Below are 12,330 nucleotides of genomic sequence, written 5' to 3'. Positions count from 1 at the left end.
TTGATGAGAATGGTTTAAACCAAACACTAATCTTAAGGGCGCATTTTATGGGTCCCAACCATTCCCATTAACAATGCATTATGATATTTGACAGTGATAGCGATATAGATGTGATCAGATTTATATAACTTATGGAAATACATATGAGCAATTTAAGTACTATATTGAATGAAAAGAGATTGTCTTCATCAGTATTAGAAACTTGAATAATCACCTAAGATATATGAGGTGCAATTCAATTGTGTTTTATTATAGTTGTTATAATTTGTATTCAATTATATCAAGTTTTATTTGTTGCATCATAGTTGTTTTTATTATACCAACATGCTATTAGAATTATATTATAACTATTTTGATTTAATATAATGCTTCTTATTATGCTCTTTTAGATGTTGTCACTCATTGTGATGTGGTATACGTATTAAACCATACTTGATATATCTATAAAAAAATTAGCATAATTAGCATGAATCTTAAGGCAAATTTTAAATTAAAAATGTTTGGCATTAAATTTTGAATCATATATATGAACTCCAATTTTAGCAAACTTATAGTCGAATTGAGTCTCAATGAGACGAAACCAACGATATCAAAAGTGGTCCAATCTGAATATAAATGAGTCCAAATGAAAGACTTGAAGCATAATTTAAAACTTCAAACATTAATTTGATGACCAAATGATCTTTAAATTTGACTTGCTTATAGTCGAATTTAGCAGTTCGATAAGACGAATCCAACCAGCCTAAGATCACTCAATTCTGACATCATTAAAGCACTTAAATCCTAAATATAATCAAGAGAATTGATAAATACCATACGATGGAGTGTTTTATATTTTGGTTCAAATTACCAAAAAGCCTATCACAAAAGCTCATAAATAGAGCCCTACTATCCACAATTCCATATGAGTGAATGAAAATGGAGAAAACTATTGATACGTAACCAAACATTACCTTGAGCGGGCACCAATCTCCTGGCATATTAAAATTGAAAACTTTTGAAATTAAATACAAGACCATTCAAACTTCAATTTTAACAAACTTATAGTCAAATTGAATATCTCAAGGAGACAAATCCAATGGCTTCAAAATTGGTCTAACCCGAGCCCTAATGGGTCCAAATCAAGGGACCAAAGCATATTTATAAATTCAAATTGCTAATTGGATGGCTTAATGGCATCTAAATATAGCATGCTTATAGTCACATTGAGTGGCTCAACAAGATGAATCCAAAAAGCTCAAGATTGCTTAATTCTGACATCATTATGTCACTTAAATGCTTGATGAACGCTATGATTAAAGGGATCAATATGGGTTCGATGGAGCACTCTGAATTTGCCCTAGATCTTCTTCTTATTTATAGGGCACGCCATTCTCAAATTTGCCCACTTCCCACATGAAAGGGCTTGAACATTTTGTTGGAGATTGGAGAGAGCTTTGCAGCTTCATACATAGACACCACTGCCAACGAACCTCCATCGATCGTCATCAGACTACCGCTCAGCTGTTGATCACCACCAAAATTTCACCAGGACGCCGACCACAATCGGACTTATTCTCGATCATCGTCGGACCATTTCTCGGCCGTCAACCACCCCCAGACTTCCACCCGTCTATCAACCATAGCCATACCTCCTCCCATGGTCGCCATTGCCGTACCTCCACTGGTCTGCCATCCACACGCTACTCCGACCATCGTCGCCCTCTAACTCGATCCCTCCTACCTCCATCTCTTGCCAAGTATGATCCCTCCGATCATCTTCGACCGCCGACTATAGTCCCTCCGACCTCCATCACCCGCCAACTATGCCCCTTCCAGCCTCCTTCACGTATCGACTATGGTTCCTCCAATTACCGTCGCCCGTTGACTATAGTCCCTACAACCTTTGTCACCTTCCAACTATGATCCCTCAGACCTCCGTCGAGCCCGTGGACTATGGTTGGTCCCTCAAATGGTCCAACCAACGGTTCCTGGAGACTATAGTCCCTATGATCTCCATGGCCCATTAACTACGATCCCTCCGACCACTGTCGCTCGCTGACTACAGTCCCTTTGATCTCCATCGTCGGCCGACTACATTCCCTCTGACCTCTATTGCTAGCCTACTATGGTTCCTTTGACCACCGTAACCTGTCAGCTATAGTCCCTCTAATCATTGTTGCTTGTCGGCTATGGTCTCTCTGATATCCATCACCCACCGACTATAGTCCATTAGACCTTTGTCACCCATAGACTACGGTCCCTCCGACCACCATGGCATGCCTGTTATGGTCCCTTCAACCTCCATCTCCTGCCAAGTACGAACCCTCCGACCATCGTCGCCCACCGACTACGGACCATGCGACCATTGTCACCCGCCGACCACGAACCATCCAGCCACCATTGCTCGCCGACTACGATCCTTCCAACCACCATTTCCTGTCGACTACAATCCATCTGATCTCCATTGCGCATATACTGCTCTGCCAATTAAATGAACATACTAACGTTCTCTTGAAAATGGATCCCTTATCATTGGATTCATCGAACCCCAACTATGTAATGTGATTTATATAATACATTAAGATAATGCATTCCCCCCGCTGAATGGCACAATTTGCCATCGATTACAAATAATAGTATAATCACTTTGACTGGGCCAAGCCTCGTGATTTTTCCCCTCTTCATGTTTTTCCACATAAATATCTTGGTGTCTCTTATGAATCTCGCACTCATCTCTTTTTATTTTTATGTGTGATGGATATTCGTTAAAGCTAAGACATTAAGCTATTTATATATCTATTGTAGCGAATGTTTCAGTCTGCAATAACTATATAGCTCTCTTGTATTTTCCAGCTATCGTCGCCAACTATCTGTTATTGCCACCGACAACTATCATTGTCACCTACAATCATCATTAATAATCGCATCCATCTTCAAACTCTTATTAAGTTGTAACTCTATTGTTGAGTTTCAATTATCCATTTGTGGACATTATACATTTATAATCATACAAAAAATAAATCAGCTATTTTATTCAAAAATATTTGTATTCTCTTTCAATTGTGAGGAATTAAGGATTCTTACATCGTCTAATATATAGTGAATTTTTCATCAATGTTAGGCCCTGTGATTTTTTTCCCTTTCTGATTCCATGTGAAAAATTTATGATCTTACTAATTTTATCTATGTGTGTGGAATTGTTTGTATAATATGGATATGTAAAATATGTACTCTACTGACTTAAATTTTCTAGCATGTATAATACTTGATTGTGTGTTACAGAGTTGAGTCATATTTTAATATTGTACAAAACAAGCTAATATTGAACTTTGGAACATATGATTCAAATAGGATTTGAACTATTTTCTAACTTGGATATTTGAATATTGTACACAGTTGAGTCATATTTTATTACGTCCTCTGAGCGGACGTAGCTCTACGTTCGGTCAGAGGATTGTTACTCGGTTTTTGCTCGGTATTTGGTAAAAAAGTTTTAAATATATTTTCTCAAAATATTAAATAGCAGATATATTTCTCTAAAGCCATCAATTATGGGTCACATGAAGTAAAAAAAAATGTCCAACGGAATATATATATATATATATATATATATATATATTTCAAAGTAATTTTCTTTTAACCCATGAGCGGAGACGCGGGGCAATAAATTCTTGCGAGCGACGTGCTTTCGTGCGGACCAAGTTAGGTTTCAAAGGATTCGAGGCGGGCCCCACCACCCATCCCTTCCCGCTTTTTAAAAAATCGCCGATTTGATCGATCTCGCCCCGCCCCATTCGCCCTCATCAATTTAGCTGAATTCAAATAGAAATTACTTTAAGCCGGAGAATACTGTGGAACAGATGATTCCGTTGAGATCCGAGGACAACAAGTAGGACGGCATAAACTCCGTCGTCTCCCCAACCGTACGATTCTATCACGAAAGCTATCGGACGGTCCTGATCGCAGTTACGGTTGTGATTCAGGTGCGCCTTCATTAAGGTAAGAACGCACGTATTTCATTAATTAAGTGGTAAAACTACGGCGCCAGTGGGTGCAAAGAACGGAACCGCTTAGATGAGGAGTTAATAAAGATGAATATAATTAATTAAGCCGTTAATTTTCAAGATAATCCTTATATTATTTATATGACTAATTTAGTCTTAGATAATAATATTACTCTAATCTCATATATTAATTAGCTTTAATCTCATATATCTAAATATTTTACACAAAAATTTACGTTCTATGTGAGTGTGAATCATATAAAATCAAAATGTTGCATGCTGACAATTTTGAAATTAAATTAATCTCAAGGGTGTTTTATGAAATTTTCTATTTTATAAGTGAGTCAACTGGCCTTAATTTTTCCATAATGCATTTTTTCAGGAGCCCTGGATATTTTATATAGTAATGCTTCTTACACTTATAATATAGATTGAATATATTATTAAAATTTATATAATATTCAAAATGTTGCACTTATAATATAATATGAATATTATGTTTTTGTTACATCTATAAAAAATCGAATATTTGGCCAATCATTTTTGGTGCATAGACTAAGGCTTCACGGCTTTCTTATTACTTCTTAAGCTTATTTTTTAGTTCAAAAATTAAAAAATTGGTACTATAAATCTGCTTTAAGAAACAGTAAGAAAGTTGTCCTAAACAAAACCTAAATATAATAAATCATTTTTATAGTATATAAAAATTACAACATCAAAATACATTATTATTAGTAGATATAAAGAACTTTATTGCATGCTGAAATTTTCATGTTTAAAAAATAATTTGATGTCTTAAAATTATATAAAGATTTTTCATATATACATATATAAGTTAAAGTGTAGCGCAAAAAAAAAAAGAGGTTTTATAAGGGGAAACTTCAAAAGGAGAAAAAATAATATAGCATGTTTGGCTTGAAGTAATTGACTAATCTAAATAAAAGATTACAAATGGAGTCTTTTCCTATAATTGTATATGATTTTAATGTAATATACTAGATATGAATTATGAAAGACGTTCCCTATAGTGGCATCATTAATAGTTTTGAGGTGTTGGAGTTATCACTAAAGAATCAATGAATGTTACATCATAGTTGATGTTGAAGGTTGAAAATTGAGGGGATATAAGACAATTAGTTAGTTAGTTTGATGATATGATGAGACATTAAGCATATATTTAATATCTTATTTTGTATATTTTATTAAAGCCATCCACATGTTATAGCAAGTTTTCAATTCTAGCTAGTTTGATCGATTTACCTTCTAGCCATATATATTTTGATAAGTGGTCTCAAAGTATGCATTATATCAAGTCAAATTTATCAAATTTCAATGAAACAATGAATGATTTAAAATTTTCTAAGCAAATTGAGAGTATTTAATAGTTACTAAGCAATGAATGATAAGGAGTCTCGAAGTATGCATTAGTTCAAATTTATCAAATTTCAACTAAAATGTGATTCATTGCCTAGAATTATTCTTTCTAACCCAATCCAATAATCTAATAGTTACTGTTATGAATTCTTGAGGAGTTCTTGAGCGTTCTTGAGCTCTTTGAGAGAGAGAGAGAGAGAGAGAGAGAGAGAGAGAGAGAGAGAGAGAGAGAGAGAGAGAGAAATTTGAGGAGGAAAATCTATCATAAAGCTTTATTCTAAGTTTTCTCCAAATCAATACATCTTATACAATGTCTATATATAGGCATTTTACATTGTTGTGATATCTTGTAGAATAACCTAAACTAAAACTAGACCAACACCTCACAGTTACTGACAAAAATAACATCAAAATTTGAACTTAAAATGATCATTTTATCCTAATCACACTCTCTAAGTGAATCTTAAAAGATTTTACCACTTGGCAATAACATGCATAGCTAATGGATGACCCCCTTGATTTGGAAGAAGATCGAATCATACAGTCTATGAGTTAGCCTATGTGATCAATCAAGACCTAATGACAACACCCTAGTAGCAACATCAATCAAATATATATCTAGTTAGTGAACAAAATGTATTATTTAAAGCTATAGGCTTCACTTGTCAAAATAAATTGATAGATCAAAAGTTTAATTATTGGATAATTAAAATACATTTAGAAATATTTTTGGATCAAATTGCTTACAATTAGAAACAAAAGATCATTATAGCTTGCAATTTTGCTATTAAAGTATCAAATTTTCCCAGATTAATCTACAACCATAAAAGATTTATTTATTAGAGCTCTGTGAAACTTGCAAAATTTTAAGCAAATGTCAATATCAAATGGGATTTCATAAAACAAATGATAATAATATATCATAATTTTTATATAAAAAATATTTATCTCCTCAAAATTCATTAAACAAAACAAATAACTCAATGAGTATGAGGCCTACATATATTTATATATTATCTTGAACTAACTCGATTTTTATTTGCTTAGTTAAATGTTAATTTGATTCGTATTTGATTTGTTAGTTGACTAATTTATTTTTTATTCAAGCTAAAGCCAATACAATTATGACAGCCCAATATATGAAAAAAAAAAAAGAAAAAGAAAGGTCTGTGTGCAATTAATAATATTAAAATAAATGAATCAATAAAATAAAATAAAATAAAATGTTAAAGAGAGAATAGCAGGAAAAATAAAAGATAGTAGAAGAAGCTTCAAAAAGGTGCAAAAGCTCGACGCGTCCACTCCAAAACCCGCGAAGTAGAAAGGACATAAAAAAGGACCTAAAAAAAATAAAAAAAGGGAAAGTGGAAGAATAAAAAGCGAGGAGAGGGACTCACTTATTAGAAGCAGAAGAAGAAGAAAGAAATAACACAGCAGAGCAGTTACTCCGTTGCCCTAACTGGAATCTGTAATTCTTCCCGATTGAAATCCTCCGCTCCGGTAATCGGATCTCAACGCGAAGTTGCCGATGGAAAATAAGATCGACTCGACCACCGGCGATCCCACCTGGGACTTCTCCAGTGATGGCTGTGGCGGAATCGCCTATCTGTACGGAGAAGGCGACGGCGGTGGGCATGGCTGGGCCCCGCCGAGGATCCACGAGGAAGAGCCGGACACGTGGTGCTCGCTCCCGCCTCCCGATCTTAGCGAGGCCTCTGGATCAGCTGCGGCCAGATCCGGCGGCGATGCCGTGTCGTCCAGCTCAAGCGAGGGGCCACCGGCGGATCCCGGCGACAAGCCGCCGGCCGATTCACCGTGAGTGCTTCGCTTCTCGTTATCTTACTTTAGAGTGGCAAATTCGTAATAAACTACCAATTGAGGGCCTCAGTTAAACTGATGGATGGAGAATTAGAGATAAGAGTCTCGTAGACTCGTAGTGCAAGTGTGTTACTGTAAGATTGAGCACAGAGCAGGGTTAGTTATGCAAATATGGTAAAAAATACGGGGCTAATGGTGATGTGTTGTGCCCTCATTGCGGCGGGAATTCCGTGTTTAATCTTCCGTATATTACGCGGTTTTGTGTAGTTTCCGACGCATCGTGGGATTTTAAATTTTAATTAAGGAGTGGTTAAGATTTGACGTAGTCAAATTAATACTTCGTCACTGATAACAATAATTGGATTAGTATAACGCTAAGGATTAATTAAATTGGAAGAAGAAGACACCAGCATGGAAGCTCAGGATGAAAAGAGCTTTCCTTTTTTTTTTTTTTTTGTCAACTTCAATCTGATCAGTTTGTAGGTTGATTTCCTTTTGTTTTTCTGCAAGTATATTTCTTTTCTATAATGGAAGCCTGTAAAGCATTATTAGCTATCTTATGATTAGGGTGTCATATCAATACTAGTGGAAGTTTCTCTGGAATTTTTGTTTATTTTATCTTAACTATATCAATTGCATAGTTCAGGCTTTTTTTCTATTTGTTTATTTCCCACACTTTTCTTGTTGAGTTAGTACTCTTCTGTTTAGATCAGAATATTCTTTACCCTTTTGCTCATGAATCGAATCATGTTGCCGTGAATGTTCTAATTCATGATATGATGAATATTAATGAGTTTAGATTATTAGTCTACAAATGCATGCAAATTAGAATCCTTTAATTTTGTTACACACGAGGAAGTGTTTTGATTATAGTTGGAGATTATCAGCCTTGTATTGTTTATTTGAGCAATACAGCTTTTCTCACCATAAATTCAATCCATTTTCAGTAGATCAGATCCTGATTTATTGCTATCATGATAATTTTAGAGGTGAAGTTACTCAATTACAGTTATTCAATCCATTCTTACGCTGAGAATGAATCCATTATTTTTTTACTAATCCATTTTGGTTTATTAGAGTCAAACCTAGCTTTCAAAGAGAATGATTAGAGGATGAGAACGAGTAATTGCACCTTTACGTTATTATGGTAACTTTATATTCCGAAAATCATATTAAATATTTTTTTTAACGAAGAATGAATCAGTGCACTGTGAGTGGTGTATTAATTTTTTATTATTTATAGTACAATAAGTATATTCTTAAAAATGTGTTGACTTCAATAGATATAAAAAAAAAAAAATTCTTAAAATTTTTCATCCCATAGAATCAAATGACTCACACCACAGCGCTATGAAATGTGTAATTGTGTTTTTTTTTTTTTTAATTTAAGTTTTTTTAATGGATATGAAAATGGCTACACATATTAATGAAATATAAAGATATTTTGTGATTCTCTACCGTAGTTTTTATTTTATAAGTTAAATGATTCAACACTGTAATTCTCATTTACGATCAATGATTGATTGTAAAATTAGTATGCTATTGATGAATAGTAGTTCCTTTCATGAATGACTGATTGAAAATATATATTTGATTGTAATAATAGGAAGCTATTGTCTTTCTATTTAGGGAAGTGCATGCTATGGAGTTTTAGACATTTTTCAGTTAGCCATTAGATTGTTTGTCAATAATTGAGACTTGGGAACTTGTAGTGCGCAAGACATAGTTTAATTTAGCTCAATTATACTTCTCTTTGTGTCGGTTCAGAATATCAGTTGCAGTTAGGACAAATTTATTTGTTCATTTCTTTGTTTTTGCTGTTATATAATATATTGAAGATTTCTTCTAGTAATCAGTCAAAAAGTTTTAAGATTAATTTCTGATTTTAAACTTGTAATTCACTTTCTTTTTTTTTAATTAATTTTCTTTTCCTATTAATTTTTCATAATTCTAATTATATTATAGGATGTTTATTCGTCGCTTTTATTACTAGATATTGTCTTTTTGTTATTAAATTGTAAAATTTGACTTTTTTTGTTTCACCTAAATTAAAAGGTGTGCATTGCACCGGATGGAGGCTTACTTTATTTAGATGCTTTTTTATTTTCATATTTCTTTTTTCTTTCCTAATTAAATTTTAAATTGTTTCTCTTCAATATCGTTTTTGCAAGTGTCTTTTTTTTAGTAGTATATCTAATCAATAGTTATACCTTTCAATGTATGCAAAATAAAATTTTATTTATTACCTTATAAGTTGATCGACTGTAATAATGTTGGAGAATAAGTTTGAATTATTCGATTTTACATTTCTCTGGAGAATTAGATGCCTTGTTCTCCTTTACCCACTGGTTATCCAGCTCATAGATCAGCTCCAAAATCCTCTTTAATTTCCTAAAACAGTTAAATTTTTTGAGGAGGCGTCTTCCTGTACAATTTTCGCACATTTGAATTCTTAAATAGTTATTAATAAAGATTTCTTTTTGCTTATAAAATATATTACATAGGACGATATATAATAATGCCCAATAAATGTGAACATGATGACCATAGTTTTGGTTCTTAAGGCATTAATTAATGTAACATATTAATTTATTGAAAGTATTCTGGATTCAGGAATAATAAAACCAGTAAGAAAGTTCAAAAGAGAGTCCGTCAACCAAGATTTGCTTTCATGACCAAGAGTGAAATAGACCATCTCGAAGATGGCTATAGATGGAGAAAATATGGACAGAAAGCAGTCAAAAACAGCCCGTTTCCAAGGTCAGTAATGCATTTTATAGCTACTTTTTTCCTTTTTCTTTTTCACACTATATATTGATGCGTTTTCCAACATTTCTTCAGCTATATATCTTTAATGTTCAAATATGAATATCTATATATATTGCACTTAATTTTTGTTCTGATGATCTGGTTTTTTTTTTTTTTTTTTGCTAACACCTAAGAGAACAAGAGAACAGAGTAGGGAAAACTTTCCTGAGCAAACCGCCGAAAAAAATGCCCGCCGCCGGCGGGGAAAAGCCACGCCGCCACCAAGAAAACCCTAGGGTTTTCTCAGAGAGCGAAATGAGATGAAAATTGGTGGTGCATAAGAATGAAGTTAACCTTGAGTAGCTTGTTGTTCTGATGATCTGGTGTTCCTCAACTTGGCTAAGATATGAAAATGCTCCCACATCTAGAGAAGCATATTCTTGATTAAATTTAAAATATCTAATATATTTTAACTACTTTAGGTATTAGAAAATATGATGTTGCTCACTCATTATCAAAAACTAACTTATTATATGAAATAATGTGTTACTTTTCTGAGAGCAAAAAGCATTGATCAATTTCAAAAATAAAGCATCTAGAAAATGCTAATAACACTGTTGAAACTGTTCATGGATTTTTTGTTATTGTATTGTTTGTAGCAGTTGTTAATATATATTATATATCACCTCTAAGTTTTTGGGAATAAATAAATCCGGCCTACAAGAAATTCCCTTGAGAAATTCTATGGTTAACGGTTTTACAAAACATTATTGTAGATTTCTTATAGTCAGAGTTTGTGCAATTATAAGGAAAGTGTACGTAAAACTCTCGCATTCCTGCAACAAAAAAAAAATAATTAGAATACCGCCAATTTTTATAATAACATTGGTGCTGATATTTTTTCTTTATGTTATTATTGGTAAAAACTAGTTATATTTATAAAAAAAAACGTAAATATATCATAGCAAAACGAAAGGAAATTATTAACCTTTTTCACTATAATTTCTATAAATAATGAATTTTAATTCAAGCCCGTCCCTTTGATTCTATGATTTTCCTTGCAACTAAGCTAGCTTACTGTCCAACTCCGATGAAACTGGAAAAAGCCAGTAAAAATCCTTTGTACCAATTCTTAAGTTATACTATTAATGCTAAATATATAATTTTTATTAACATTGTCTGAAAATATTTTATTAATGTCATGCTAGCTCCTGTCATATCAGTAGAATACGATGCAACTAAATCCTATAAAAAACTATTTTATAGAAGTTACTCCTGTAATGAATGTATGTCTAGCTTATATCTCCTCTCCTGGCCATCTCAATTTATATTTTTTTAGCCGTATTAAGACTCCGAAGTTTGTTAGTGAAATAAAATTTTCATCCCATTAATGAATCAAATTTTGGATTATAGCAACATCTCAGACTCATAAATAATATTTCCTTCACCAATATCTTACATTCTTCATTACATTTGCAGGAGCTACTACCGTTGCACAAATAGCAAATGCACCGTGAAGAAGCGTGTTGAAAGGTCTTCCGATGACCCTTCCATTGTCATCACAACCTATGAAGGCCAGCATTGCCACCACACCGTTAACTTCCCCCGCGCCGCTGCCATCGGTTTCCACGACCACATTAGAACTACTTCATCATTGTTAGAAAATATATCTCCGCCGCCGCAGCAGCAGCAGCAGCAGCTTTATTTTCCGGCGACCACATTGCTCCAGTCAGTGCCGGAGCTCCCGACGGTACTTCCCAATGATGATGGCCTCTTAGGAGATATTGTCTCTCCAGGCATGAGGGGTAGGCGGTGATCAGATTGAATTCTTCCGTATTAATTATAATAATAGTAATGTATATTTGACCATTTTTATAGTTGGTGCATGCCATGTTAATTGTTCTCATATCCATATCGTTAGGGATATATATACATGGCCGCTTATAATCTTTTTAGCATTATATTAATTGGTCTTATCTATGGTAGTTGGTGATATATTTTTATATATATAAATATAAGAAAAAGTGCATATAATTGAGGAGGAATTAATTAATTACTTGATTATTTATATATTATTGATTGATGTCGTGAAGTGGTTAGTGGTCTGATACATTATCTCTCATATGCATGCATCTCTTTAATTTGGGAAGGTAGCGGCTGGTGCAAGCAAGCTGCAGAGACATTGATATAAATATATTGGAACTTTATATTTATATGGTAAAAATATATGTATGACGTGAAACTAAAGTTTTTTATCGTGTATATAATATGCCTATAGATGAAAATTAAATTAACGGCTAATATTTTGGTGATCTTCATCTGAGACATTAAAATTCAAAATAGATAACTAAAGGATAGTTTTGGTTTAGTGATCGTTTGACATCTGAAACCATTCGACGTTAAT

At 33.4% G+C, this 12,330-nt stretch overlaps 1 protein-coding gene across 1 annotated transcript; it reads left to right on the top strand.

Moving 5' to 3' along the window:
- Window positions 1–6,639: 6,639 nt before the first annotated feature.
- LOC110092784 (probable WRKY transcription factor 57) lies at window positions 6,640–11,893 on the top strand. The gene is made up of 3 exons (XM_020817452.2): window positions 6,640–7,175; window positions 9,792–9,938; window positions 11,406–11,893. The coding sequence occupies exons 1-3, from the start codon at window positions 6,889–6,891 to the stop codon at window positions 11,740–11,742; spliced, it is 771 nt and encodes a 256-aa protein (XP_020673111.1). The 5' UTR covers window positions 6,640–6,888; the 3' UTR covers window positions 11,743–11,893.
- Window positions 11,894–12,330: the final 437 nt, after the last annotated feature.

This window comes from Dendrobium catenatum, unplaced genomic scaffold (genome assembly GCF_001605985.2).
Source record: "Dendrobium catenatum unplaced genomic scaffold, ASM160598v2 fragScaff_scaffold_665, whole genome shotgun sequence".
NCBI classification, from domain to species: Eukaryota; Viridiplantae; Streptophyta; class Magnoliopsida; order Asparagales; family Orchidaceae; genus Dendrobium; species Dendrobium catenatum.
The sequence above is the reverse complement of the archived record's forward strand: the minus strand, read 5'-3'. Positions and strand labels throughout refer to the sequence as shown.